Source organism: Aphelocoma coerulescens, chromosome 1A (assembly GCF_041296385.1).
Source record: "Aphelocoma coerulescens isolate FSJ_1873_10779 chromosome 1A, UR_Acoe_1.0, whole genome shotgun sequence".
Lineage (NCBI taxonomy): Eukaryota > Metazoa > Chordata > Aves > Passeriformes > Corvidae > Aphelocoma > Aphelocoma coerulescens.
Genome location: NC_091014.1, coordinates 57,258,603 through 57,272,770, shown reverse-complemented (window position 1 = coordinate 57,272,770; position 14,168 = coordinate 57,258,603). Strand labels below are relative to the sequence as shown.

Genomic DNA, 14,168 nt, shown 5'->3' with positions numbered 1-14,168 from the left:
CACACTCTGCTTTTAAAACTTATCAATTATTACTATATAGATATATGTATCTACATATATATCTCCAAAAACTTACTGCTACAGGAATCTGCGAAGATTACAAGTGCTTATTGCTTCATTTTGAACTGGGACAGATGAGTAGCTCCCTATTTGACTGGGATTTTGGTGTCTCTATAGCACCGACCCTTGTAAAGGAAAACAAATAAATTTGTAGGTGATTCAGCTACAGCATCCAAGATCAGAAGGCGGCATTAATAATAAACATGCTAAAAGCTTATGCCCCAAGTTGCTTTACACGCTAAAACTGCAGGAAAGCCTTTTAAAGCCCAACTGCTCCGTGTCTCTGCCGCCTCCTGGCCCCCCGGCTGCCCCAGCGACGGGGGCGGTGACCGGCTCGGGGATTTAGGGGGGACACCCGGGCGCTGCCCGGTCCGCATTGCCCCGGGAGGGGCCGGGCACCGGGAGGGGCGGGCTGCAGGGCCCCGGGAGGGGCCGGGCACCGGGAGGGGCGGGCTGCAGGGCCCCGGGAGGGGCCGGGCACCGGGAGGGGCGGGCTGCAGGGCCTGGCCGCCCTCAGCGCTCGCCTCTCGAGGGCTGCGCGGGGCCGGAACCTTCGGGCGCTGCGCCGGTGCGCGGGGGGACGCGCCGGGCTGCAGCGCCGCGGTGCGCGGGTGCCGGGCGGCGATGGAGGCGCTGGGTCTCGGCGCGCTGACCCCGGAGCAGGCGGCGGCCCCGGTCAACACGGTGGAGGTCAGCGGGGCCAGCGGCCGGGCGCGCCTCGGGCTCTCCTGGAGCGCGGCTGGGGTGGGCTGGGCTGGGCTGGGGTGGAAGGAGTCTCCTGCCCGCGCACACGTGGAGTTCCCCTCTGCCCGTGGTGCGCCCCTCGGGGGGGTGTGTGTTTGTGGGGGGGGTTTGTCTGGTCCGAGCGGCCCCTGAGCAGCCCGTGATGAACCCGGGCTTGGCCTCCTGAGGTGCCATCCCGTTCCCGGGATGTGAAGGCCTGTGTCCGGCGCACAGAGTCAGAATGGTCCGGGGTGGAAGGGACCTTACAGCTCATGTCTTTCCAACCCCTCTGCCATGGCAGGGACACCTCCCGCTACACCAAGTTGCCCAATGCCCCATCCAGCCTGGCCTTGAAATATTTACTTAAGATTAAAATCGTTAGTCTCATCCCTAGGTCATCAGTTTAATTGCATTGCTGTTTAACAGATTAGACGCCCATTTTAAACATAACATTTAAATAATAAAAACCTGAAATCAACTGCTCTTCAGCTTCCCAGACTGTAAACACGACTGTATATAAACCACACGGAACCAGTAGTAAAAGCTACACTGTACTGCATGTGTGTCTTCTTACTGCATTAGCTTTGCCATTATTAGATGTTAAATTGGGATCACAGGCAAGATTAGTAGATTAACAACAGCAGTGAAGGTTGAAAACCAAGAGGACTATCAACATTTCTGTGGGTATAAGAAAGCTAACAACTTTTTACAGGTTTTTTTGGTTATTCATTTTGTAGTATTTTTAAGTGGTAGTAGATGGAGAAGCATATGAGAGCTGGGGACACTCATCCTAAGTAAGAGGATTTTTGTCTCTAGCCAAAGATACATGCAAGCTTTTGCACTGCCGTGGTGGGAGAAAGTGGGGCTGATGTAAACAGATGTTCCCTGTGATCACTGAAGATTAGAAATAGGGGAAAAATTGTAGGAACCTTGATATACTTAGCACTTGTCAGTACTTTTGCTAAATCTTTGTAGGATTTAGGGTCCTGGTAAGTGTTACAGAGACTTGTATCTACAAGTGTTGCTTCCAAGACTGAGCTTCTTTCATGTGTTTTGTAAAGTGCAAGTTGTAGGAAATCTTCCATTTCTAGGAATATAATTTACAGTGTTAACAGAACAAAACCAAAAAAAAGTTAGTTGATCTTAAATGAGGACATGGTGTTAAGGAACTTTCTAAGAAAAATATATTTTCATGTAAGTTGGTCTTAGGAAAGGCAGTGTGCCATTGCATCCTGAGTAAATACTGCACATAGGGTTTACTAAGATGATCCAGGTCATTTTTATCCATCTCTGTTGGCTTTAGACAATCTTCATTTTTTTTCTAAATGGATCTGATTTTAAACTATGTTACTGTTTAAAAAACAACAATAATAAAAGATGCAGACAAAAAAGCTCAAACAGATGGGTTTTTATCATTGGAAAGCTATTTCAAACTGTTTTTTGTTTTCAGGAAAAATGGAGACTTCTTCCAGCATTTCTGAAGGTTAGTGCTACACACTCATTTCATGGTGTGAATACTTCATCTCCTTTCTAACTTTACATTCCTTTCTTCTAGCTTCTACTGATATCTGTACTGATACTGTTTCCCAGAATATCTGTCCTCACTTTTCTGTGGATTTTGCCTTTCTTTTAGTTCTCTGCAGTTATCAATAGACTAGTTCCATAGATTGTTTTCTTGATTAATTTACAGATTATTTTGTGGAGACATCCTCCTAGAGGTTTGCATTTTTGTATGATTGTTCTCAATCCATGCTGTATATATGTAATGTTTCCAGATTATTTTCCTGGTTTACTGGCACTTGGAGACCCTATCCATGCTCTTTATATGACAGCTCTGGTGTGAACTTGGAAATGTAGTGTAGAACCAGAGTGATTGTCCAGCCACTTCCCAGAAGTTTGTCAACTGAAAGAATTAACACAGTTATCCAAAAGTAGTTATAAATGCTTGCATCCTAATTTCTGCCTCGTGTGATTAATGTTATTGAAGCTGATTTTATTTGCTGCATGCATGTGTTTTTCAGGTGAAAGGGCTGGTGAAGCAGCACATAGACTCATTCAACTATTTCATCAATGTTGAGGTAGGCTCTGTTGGGGGAAGGAGGGTGGCTCTTAGTACTCAGAAAAGGCATGTGGTTCCATTTTGTTCTTTTTCTCCTCCAGATAAAGAAAATCATGAAGGCCAATGAAAAAGTTACAAGTGATGCCGACCCAATGTGGTACCTGAAGTAAGCATGAGATGATTTCCACATCAGTAGCTGCATGAGTACTATCTCATGGGTTTGTTATCAGCTATAAATTGTTTATAGGTGCTTGTGTAGGTATAAATCAGGAGGATATTTTCTATTACTTATCTCTTACTTTATGTAATGAAAGATGGGAAGATTTAAAGGTTTATTGCACATGCAGGCTAAATTTTAACTAATTACACCACAACTCAACTACAATGAGTTACTTTGGGAAGAATCATTGCTCGTTATTAATCAGCTTGTGTTCATCAAAGTAACTTCATTTTTCAGTGTATGTAAAATTTTGCTTCCTTCAGGTTGCCTGAAAAATATTTGCCTCATTGCTTATTTTGAAACTGTATTACAGGTACCTCAATATCTATGTGGGTACTCCAGATGTGGAAGAAAGCTTCAATGTGACACGACCTGTATCACCTCATGAGGTATTGATGTTTGCATCTGTCTTGTTCGGGTTTTTATCTTGGGAATGTCTTGGATAATAGCTGCATGTAATTTTGAGTACATGCATGTTACATTAGGTAGTGCAATGCATTCCACCATCACTGTAAAAAGAAGCCTCAGAGATTTAAGCATCATGGAATAAAGCTTTTTAATTTTATTTTAAATTGGGTTTTTTTTTGCTGTATTCAGTGCTTTGTGTTAGCTGAATTTGAGTGGGTTTCCATGAAAGTAGTGAAAAGTACTTCTCTTGCTTAATTTTGTGGCTCTCCTTATGACAGAGCTGAAGTCCTCATGCCATAATGTAGGATGCTTTGATATTTTTATTAACTTCTCTCTAATATTAGCTTTGCTACTGTCTGCACCATAGGTCACTTCAGTCTCTGTTTCCCTTCCAGTCTTCTTTGGGAATGTATATCTGATTTTTTGCTTGTATTTTTTAAGTCTGGTTCAGAAAGCAAACATGGAAACTTTAAGCAGAAACAGATGGAAATTGTTAAAATTACAAGAAGCTGCAGAGGAACATTAGCCTTATGGGGAGTATATTTAATTTCATTGCAGTGCTGTAGGCATGTAGGTTAACAAATGGATTGTGTACTTCTGGAATAAAGATGTATGTTGGAGGACAGATGCTGCTGTGATTGAAATCAGAACGGCTCATTGGTTTTGACCAACAGGATATCAGGTAGCTTCTGTATGTATGAGAAAGCCATAAACTAACATAACCTTTGAACTTTTTAGGATGCTTTCATGTGCCATTCAGTTCTCTTCAAAGTGCTCAGGAACACAGTATTTCTCTCCTGCTACTGTGCTTTGAGATTTATACCACTGCAACAGAGGTAGTGACCACCTCTTTTTGGCCTCTGGAGGGGGAACTGAGCTTGAAACTTGCACTCATTTAGCCTGTTGTCAACGTCATAACTCAGTTCACATATCAGATGCTTTTTTCCTTGCTATTTCCACTTAATACTTGAAGTTGAAATGTCTTTTTTGTCATCTCATCATGAAATACATTGTGTGCTTTGGAGGAATTCTGTAAGAACCGGCTGTCCAGTGGCTGCCACTTGGGCATAGCCTCTTTCTGTCTCCAGTGACCTGACTCAAATCTCATTTGGTTTGATGGAAAGCTTTGAAATAAAGCCATTAACTCAGCCAGATGTCATATGTGATAGTTACTGCATCTCACAAATGTGTAGCTAATGTTAAATCAGTAGATGTGAATGTGCACAAAATGCAACAGGAAAGATTTCTTTCGTATGAATGAAACTGCATGCAAAAAGTTGTTTGTGGCCAACAACTCGTATTCCAGAATTCAGGTATTAAAATGCCTCCTTACTTTATAGCTAAAGTGACTGTATATGCAGAGGAAGGCAAAATAAATGCTTCTCTTTATTTTCAGTGTGCTGTACACACATGGAGGCCACAGTTATTTTCTTAAATAGGATGCTTCTCAGGTCAAGCCAGGGTGCACTTGGAAAAAAGAAAAGGATTGGATAGTTAGGGATCTGCCATTATATTTCTCTGTTGAAGGCTTATAAAATTCCTTCCCAAAACCACCTAAAATCATCAGATTTTTATAAGGATCTGAGTATATATCAAGTCATGCCTGTCTTTTACTTTCAGGTGTCTATAGTTAGAAGTTACCTCAAGGAAGGTGATACAAAAATACACATGTGGAATGTTACACTGTAATTTGTACTTTATATCTGTGTTTTGTGTTAAAAAAGCACACACAGAGAATCCCAAGGCCTTTTTTTCCCAGGTAGTACTAAAGAGGCTGTCTAACTCTTTCTCCTCCAGTCCTTACAGGAGTTTCCTGAACTGTTCATACAGATGAATTTAAAGTAATTAGAATATGGAAATATTCTCAGTTACTTTTAAATTGGATGTAGTTGCTGGGAGCAGAATAGCACCTAGTTTTCTGCAAGGCACAGCTTGAAAGCTGCTGGTGCACATCAGTATTTTATTGCTAGAGAAGTGCTTCACTTTGTAATGTGAAGAGGAGGAGCATCCAGTTTGTGATGATTCTTGAGCTGTATTTTTCTATACAGTTGCATCTTCAATGCACAGCACAATCTTAACTACCTTTTATTAGTACATAATCAGTATACTGGAAGACTGCAGAACCATAAATGTGCAAGTCTGAATACTGTTAAACCTGAAATCCTGGAGCTGAAAGGTAAAACATGCTCAGTGAGGTCACGAATTACCTGCTGTGAGTTGCTCTGTTGTGTTCAGCAAATGCAGTAAGGCCTGTCTTGCATGAAGATACACAACACCTTAAGGGCTGGCAACCTCTTACAGTGAGGCTGGGGAGAGCAGATCAGAAAGGCTGGGTTAGAAATGATTGAACCTTGAGATATCTAATGTCCTAGATATGTTTATTCTGCTTCCCTTGGGCTCCAAGGAATTTGCAGACAAATTCTGGGAGTCTTTACAGGAAGTGATTCTGTAGTGAGCCTTCAGTAAGTCATCTTTAGAAACAGTACCACACAGTGAGGTTTGCTTGTTCTTCTAATAAGGTAGCACAGTGTCTCTCTCAATCTTGTGCTTTTCCATCCTGTCAGACTTCATATGGCAGCACAACTCTTCAGCTATTGAGAATGCTTATAGAAATGTCCCTGAGCTGAGCACTTCTCAGACGCACTGTGGTCTTTGTGTCAGCTCTGCTGATTAGACCTGTTTGTTTAATTAGACCTGTTTGTTTAATTAGAGAGTTTAGAAGTTGTGCTCTGCAGTGCTGTCTTCTCCAGGCACAGATCTGCTGGCTGCTTTTGAAAATCATAGTAATTGTATTTGGATTTTATTTTAGACAGGAGAGTGTCACACGTTCTCCAGGTACCATGAAGAACTTGCTGAAGCTTTGCTTTGCTGGATTTCTTTGTGATGATTTACAGGACGCAGGGCAAACACAGGAGATTCTTCAGCTTGAAGTCAACACCTGACCGTGTGCCTGTTGTCCTTTCAGTGCCGCCTGAGGGACATGACCTATTCTGCGCCGATTACCGTGGATATTGAGTACACCCGAGGCAGCCAGAGGATCATCCGCAATGCGTTACCCATTGGCAGGTGAGACACCACGTGCTCACCTTCTGCTGTCAGTTTTCATTTGCTGCCATGCTGGGAAGAGTTCTTACTGCAGAACAGATGCAGGCCAGCCTTGCTTCCTTGTTAAAAGAAGCAATGAGCGGGCAAGTCTTCATAAACAGCTGTACAGGATTTTTAGCTTATAAGATTTTGTTATGCAGAAGCTTCTGATAATGTCTCCCTCCAAAGAAGGATGGATATAAGGATGAATCTTGTCTGTGATTCTACTGATAGAAAACCAAAGAGGAAAATGCATGCCTGGAACTGGAAGTCACATTATTGTAAAATGAAATCAGGCATATTTGCTTTGTAGCCAAATTACTCAGTCTTTCATACATAATATGTAGAGTAGCATCTGTAGAAGGTGGATGGTAAAACCAGTAAAGCAAGCATTAGTTCTGCTGCACAAGTTAAACTTTCATTTAAAATTGCTTTGGTTAAAAATTAAAGTTACATTATTAAGACTGGCTTTAAGGGCATGCATGCAAAAAGTTTTTTGCTGTTAAAAACTGTTAATACCCAATTATTATTTCCATGGGAAATAATTTTCCTCATCTGTCCCTAGTATTATACTTGTTCCTTTGGCCAGTGCTCTTGTTGGACATGCAGTTCAGATTGGGATGGATGTTTCATTGGAGTTTTCAGTAATGGCATTTGAGTATTCCATTTTGAGTTACCTTATGCCAACTGCTTCCTGTTTCTGGTATAAAGAGCCAATGCATTAAGGTCTTACTACATGTGATAGAAGATTTTGCTTGTCATATGAAGCTTCTTACCTCTAGGAAGTACTTTCTTATTAGCGCAGTAAATATTATCATATCCCGCAGCCGTAGGGAGGAGAAGAGAATCCAGCAGGCAGGAATTGTGCAGCAAGACTGATGTATTTAATTATTTTACAAACTCTTTTTATAGACTTTTTTCTTCATAGTCTAATTGGACAAAGGATCAGCACCCCCCTTGGGGGTGACTGGCTAAAATCCTAAAACATCCATTGTCAAAATATTTTCCTACTGTACTATAAACAAAGGTCAGCAAGGTCGCAGGTGTTCATGGTTTATAAACTCTGCAAATATCTTCTGTGAGAGAGAAAAGTATCCCACGGACTTAGAGAGTAGCAAGAAAAATTCTTGCTAGCAGCATTTTTGTATCCACACTTCCTCAGTGAAATATAGTGACAAGATAGTTTTTTTTTTTCACTCTGCAGAAATACAGAATTTGAGTTCATCAGTTTTCTTTTAATATATAAGAATATGAAAACAGCAAAGAAATTAAAATAATTTTAAGATTTAAATACAAGAAATATAGCCTAATTGTGGTTTTTGTTGAAGTAAATTTGAATGAAAAATCTCAAAGGTTGAAAATAGTTGTATAGTAGAACTCATGAATAATTTTTGTCAACATCTGTCTTAGAAAAGATTTGGAACACAGGTCTTGCAAAGGCTGTCCACCAACGAGGGAAATTCTGTAAGCTGGATCAAAAGCCAGCTTTTTTGTAGAAGAAGCTAAGGGGTATGGAGGTTTTTTGGTAGATGTAGTGGTAAACTCTTTTTATCTTATGCAAAATACAGCTTTCTCTTTGGAAATAACTTTTGAAAGAGAGCACAGTTTTTCTCTTTCAAAAATCTGAGTGTGAAAAGGTGCATTATGAAGCTGACTATAAAAGTACACTTTTCAATAATAACTGCAAAATCATTGCTGGTTAGTTGTTGAATAAGCCAAATTGAAAGTGAACATTTCCTGATTTATCACAGGGTGATAGAATAATTTGGGTTGAAAGAGTACAATCTCCTGCTCAGCCTCTAGTACAGCCTCCTTCTCAAAATGGGTCAGCTCTGTGATCAAACCAGGTTGCTCAGTGCTTCATCCTGTCAGGTCCTGAAGATGTCCATGAATGGAGGCTGCCCAGCTTCCCGTGCAGCTTTTCCTCTCTTTGACTGTCCTCATGGTGAAGAAGTTTTGCCTCACATTCAGTCTGGGCATCTTTAGTTTCTCTTTTTTTTGCTTCCCTAAGCACTGAATTTGTTTTTAATTTCTTGGAATATCTTTCCACTGCATGTTGCTTCACGAAATGCTTGCTTGCAGGCTTCTCTGCTAGGTCGCCAGAGAAATCAGAACTAACACTGGGGAACCTTCATGCTTAGGTTATGAATTAGAGGCACTATCTCTCTGCAGCCAGAAGGTGTCATTCCTGTGTGGGAAATGAGTTATGAACTAACTTTATCTAATAAAAACTGGTAACAGTGGATCTGCAGTGGCATGTTCTTCACTGCAGACTGTTTTGGGGACCAGGAGTCTTTGCACCAGTTATCATTGGCCTTGGTGGCCCTGCTTGTCAGGATGCCTGAGTAGCTGCATACAATTAAATAGGAAGTGTGTGGTTTCTGCTTGTAGGTGTCCAGTTTCGGGTCTCTCTTCAGTTCCATGTTCTATGAAATAAGGTGGGCTTAAATGAAAACCTGCTCACAGGTCACAGCATGCATGAGTTCTGATGACCTTAAATGTGTTTTTTTCAGTTTGTTCAGCATAATTTTTGTTCTGAATTTGACTATTCATATTTTTATGTCTTGAGTCTGAAGTGAAATTGTAACTGTTTTTCTTGCAGAATGCCCATAATGCTGCGTAGCTCCAATTGTGTACTTACTGGGAAAACTCCAGCAGAGTTTGCCAAACTAAATGAGTGTCCGTTAGATCCAGGTACATTTTCACTCATGGTCTTTTTTTTTTTCCCATCTGTACTTTGAGTTTTAAATCTTTTACAGCAAAGAAATACCCCTTTGGTACGTTTCTTGCTGCCATGAAGTCTTTGTGGAAGTCGCAAGTGTGTGCTTGCAACTAAAAGAAATTGTCAGGCTTTTGGTTGAGTACATGAATAGCTGGTATTTGCAGACAATTTTCAACCACAAAAAACAATGCACCAACATTTTGAGTATTTTATTTTGAAATTTGTATGTAGTGTTGTACGGTGATGTGTTATATGAGAAAAAAGATGGAGTTCATTCATTGAAAATTAAACAGATCAGGGAAGAGTGGAGTATGATGTCCTCCAGAGTGGGAACTCTCATTTGTCATTGCCTTCTGTAAAGCAAGAATAAAGTGTTACATGTTACATGGTAGTATTTGATATGTAGAGAGGAGATGAAGATTTATAACGAGCAACTTCTTTGGGTTTTATCTGTCAAGTTTGTCCTTTACTTTTTTAAGGGAGAATTTACTCTCCCATTGTGTACTTATGGTTTACTTTCTAATAATTTATATTCAAAGGTGTATTGGAGGAGGCAAGTAAGGTGCAAGGGTACTGACATGCAAAATATTTCTTTTCTATTAACTAGGTGGCTATTTCATTGTCAAAGGTGTAGAGAAAGTCATTCTTATTCAAGAGCAGTTATCCAAAAACAGAATCATTGTGGAAGCTGATAGAAAAGGCACGGTTGGCGCTTCTGTTACCAGGTATGATAAATTCCTACCATTACATAAATGAGGTAAACCCAAAGCTTTGGAACTTCATTGTTGTAGTTGAAATAGCTGTGGAGTTTTCTTCCTAGTGTAGTTTAACCAGAAAAAGCTGTAGACATTCAGTGCTCCTGTCTAGCTACTGTCATTTTGTATGCTAAAACTTCAATCCCTAAATAGTATAGTATTCCCACAAAAACCAGTGCGAGTTGCTCATGTGTTCCAGGATTCATCCCAGATTAGGAAAAGCAAGTTCTAATTTTTAATATAACAAAGTGCACTTCCTAACTGATGGTGTTTGGTCTCAGTTTGCTGCAAGTAACATGAAGCTACTGCAGTGGAAATTGGATGTAACCTTTTGTTTGCCTCTCTACATAAAATTGGCATAAAAACTTTTAAAGGCAAAGGCAGCTGAGGAGGAAGCAAATATTTTTGTACTACACAAATTACTGAAAATGGCAAGGTAGTCTAAATTTGGCCTTTCCTCCTTGATCAGGTTTTGTTTCTATTTTTTTCAGCTTTTGGTTGGTTGTTTCTTATTTTTTAAGCTGCATTCTGGTATAATAATGGTGTATGTCACTGTTCAGTATGAGGGCTGTTTTTACTTCTCCAGAGGCCTCTCATGTCTCTTCTAACTACTCTACTGTCTCTCAGTAAGCCTGGATGAGGTTAATGTACCACCAAGTACTGTTATGTCATTACCACTGTTGCTGCAGTACTTGTTCACACTTAGACCTTGCTGGTTACATCAAAATTGATTATAAAAGCATGCAAAGATGATTTTAAAAAGTACAGACTTCTACTTGCTCAAGTCAAATATGCCAAATAGTCCCCAGCACAGGTGATGACACCCTATTACCTTGGAGTTACAGGCTGATCTCTGGCTGGTTTAATGTAATCTTCAAAAGAGGAGAAAGTGAGATTCATTCAGCTGAAAGATTGTTCAAGTTTGCTAAGTTATATACAAAAGATTCTAGGAGTCAGTGCAAACACTCTGTTGGACATAATATTATTTTTATTTTGACTTCAGTTCCACTCATGAGAAGAAGAGCAGAACAAATATGGTTGTGAAACAAGGAAGATTTTACCTGAGGCACAACACTCTGTCAGAAGATATTCCCATTGCTATCATATTTAAGGTAACACAGCTGTTTGTTTGGGGAAAAAAAAGGGGAAAAATGCTGTGCTGTAGCTCAAGAATGAAGGTCAACAGCAGCTCTCAAGTTAATATGTACAGAAGGACTTGACAGGGCTTAGATATTGCAAGCTTTTCTCCCTTGGGAAGTCATCTTTATTGTACAGCAAAAAGGAGAATAAGTGCTGTATTTTTCTGCAAGGAGAGCATTGCTGTGCCAAGAGAAATGCCTGCCATCTGCTTACTCTTACTCTGCCTTGTGAGGTGCCTCTGCTGCTATAGGTCAGAAGGGTTTTATTTTGTTACGAGCTATGCTGTAAGTTGTGTTAAGGGTCTTTGTTTCTGGTTTTGGTTTCAGCCTGTCCCCAGCTCTGACTTGTGCAGTGCTGAGTAGCTTGATGTCCTTTTTCAGGTTCAGGGACATGACTTAGCCATGAGTTCATTTATGCATGATTTCCAGTCATAACTGTAAACAAAACTGAGAGCCTCTGGGGAAGTCTTGCAATTCTTAGACCTATTCCTAAATCCTGTAAGGTTACTAGAGTGGCCTGCATTTCTTAGCAGTTTGCTTCCCCTGTGAATGAGCCGTGCCTCAGTCCAAAGAGTTCAGAAGCCCTGCCTGGTTCAGGAACACTCACTGGTATCCTGAGGGCAGTGAAGGCTGGGACTGGCATCATAGCTTTGAGGCAATTCCTGACAGAGGGCTCTGAGAGGCATCCACTCCTGAGTATGGATGAGAATTGGGGAGTATTTGCCCTTCCAGTTGAGCTGGTGACAATGTCATGCCTTGACCCTCATCTCCTGTGAAACTGCCAAACTGCTTCCTTTCACTCTCTGCTTCTCCCTTTCATTTTAATTCACTCAAGGGTGCACACTCTTGAGTGTGTGATCAGTGTGACATAACGATGACGGCTCCCCAGCTGCCCAGCAGGACCAGAAGCAGGCTGGTAGCTTATCTGTCTGTGGAATCAAATGCATGGACTACAGCCAGGAAAGGTGGTGGGTGGATATGCTCTGTCCAGCTGCTGGAGAAGGCAGTAGGGCATGGCCAGGCCTTAGGCTGGGACCTGTCCTGCCAGCAGCTGGGAGCTCCTTCCTGTCCTGTAATGCTTTTGATGTTGCCTTTGTGTGTGCATGAGGAAATTGGGCTGCGTTCTTGGAGGCATGAAAAAGCCTCTGACTGGATGGATCTGGGCAAAACTCTGGTTTTGTGTTCTCTGTAGTGGGTTATGGCACAGAAGGTTGGGAGAGGAAATGATGTGCCAGGAGAGGGCAGCACGTGCTCGCAGCATCTGAGCTGGTCGTGCCCGCAGCACCGATGTTATTTGTGGGTTTTGTCCCTATTACCCCAGTGGTTGGTGTGCCTTGGTACTAGAAAATAGTTTAATAATTGGGTTTAGACTTGAGAAATAAATGGCTGTTACCTCTGATTAAGCAAATCTCTTCAGATAAGGGAGGAGATTGTCTGGTTTTAGTGACCAGTGTTCAAGGAGTTTGAGACGTTATTTATGGACAGAAATGCACATAAAAGTGCCAGGATTAAGTTCACAACTCTCGTGTTGCAGAAAAGTGTTAATGTGGCTCTTAATCCACTTGCTCCAGTACCAAATTGCTGGATTCCACCTTCACTTCAGACTTTTATTACATTTTGTCAGCCTGTGCTGGTACAGATAAATACCTGCTCACGCGGAGTAACTGCTCTGGGTTGTTGTCTGAGCAGCTGGTTGTTGGCTTGTTTTTCTAAGCAAAATTGTACTGACTATTACCATCTGACAATGCTTGGCTATAATTATCATCCTCTTCATATGTATCTTTTATATTTTAGATAATGTTTCCTAATTTTTCATTTATTAATTGAATAAGGGGTTCCAGTTGTTAGAAGCTCTTGGCTGTAGTGTTTTTCAATGATTCATATTGATTTAGTACAGTAGCAAATCAGCTACACCCACCACAACTGTTCTGAATGTTCCATTCCAGCTGTTCTCATGAGTGGTCTTTTTTTTACTTTTCCTTTAATGACATGAAATTCAGGGATCTTCTGTCTACTTCTGATGAGTGTCCAGCTGGAAATGAAAGCAGTCACCAGTCTCTGATTCTCCTTTCTTGGGCATTGCTGTAGTGTGGTATTGCTTTGTTCTATTTAACTACTAGAAGCAAGATTAGAAATGCAATAGCTCTCAACCTGGAGAATCCCAAACTTAGGGATGCCTGTCTAACTTCAGCTCTCTCACATGGCAGTATTATACACAGGAGATTTGTTGGAAAAACAAGGAGAATAATTCCTTTCTGCCAACACTGAAGCCTTGGGCATGAAGCATGTGACTTCCTTATTACTGGTAGGTGTTCTTCTTGTGATATAGAGATCCATATCTGCAAGGGACAAAATTAAGCTGTATATACAATCTGAGGTCTCAAGTTTTGGCTGCCTTTGAATCCTTAACTTGTCCTGGAGCAGCTACATGTATAATTTCTAATTAAAAACTAAAATGATAAAGCAATGGCAAAAATCTATCGCTCTGCATTTCTTCCCAGACCAGCATCCAGGCTACTACCAAGTTCCACAGACCTCTGTTTTTTGACTAAGAAAACAAGTATTAATAGGTAGAGGGTTGCCATTCAGTGCATGGGCCAGCTAGAGGGGGTAGTCTAAGATTCAGGGGTTATCTGAGAGACAGTGAGCAATTTTGGATTGTCTTTCTAGTCCCGATAGCTTTAACTGACTTGGTGTTCTATATGTGATGTAAGAAAATCATTGTAGCATTATAGAATAGAAAGCAAGTATTGCAGAGCTATAATCTAATGTGGATTTAAAGCTACTGCAACTGTAGGGTTGAGGTGTACTAATATATCCTCTAGACATCTTTGTCAAAAGCTGTGAAATACAAAACATTAGAAACACCACCAACTGATAGAGCTGAGGCCTAAAATTCCTAGAGCTCCCTAGACTAGAATCTAAGGTCACCCTTGTATTTCAGGTGTAAAGTCATGGACTGAGCTGCATGCTAGGGCAAGACCTGAACACAGTGTTC

At 41.0% G+C, this 14,168-nt stretch overlaps 1 protein-coding gene across 1 annotated transcript in view; it reads left to right on the top strand.

Moving 5' to 3' along the window:
- Positions 1-551: 551 nt before the first annotated feature.
- POLR3B (RNA polymerase III subunit B) overlaps positions 552-14,168 on the top strand; it is a 75,542-nt gene continuing 61,925 nt past the window's right edge. The window contains exons 1-9 of the mRNA XM_069002948.1: positions 552-750; positions 2,234-2,266; positions 2,805-2,861; positions 2,944-3,008; positions 3,376-3,451; positions 6,436-6,536; positions 9,157-9,248; positions 9,884-10,001; positions 11,035-11,143. Coding sequence (XP_068859049.1) covers positions 685-750; positions 2,234-2,266; positions 2,805-2,861; positions 2,944-3,008; positions 3,376-3,451; positions 6,436-6,536; positions 9,157-9,248; positions 9,884-10,001; positions 11,035-11,143 — 717 coding nt within the window. The 5' untranslated portion in view covers positions 552-684. The remainder of the gene's footprint in view (positions 751-2,233; positions 2,267-2,804; positions 2,862-2,943; positions 3,009-3,375; positions 3,452-6,435; positions 6,537-9,156; positions 9,249-9,883; positions 10,002-11,034; positions 11,144-14,168) is intronic.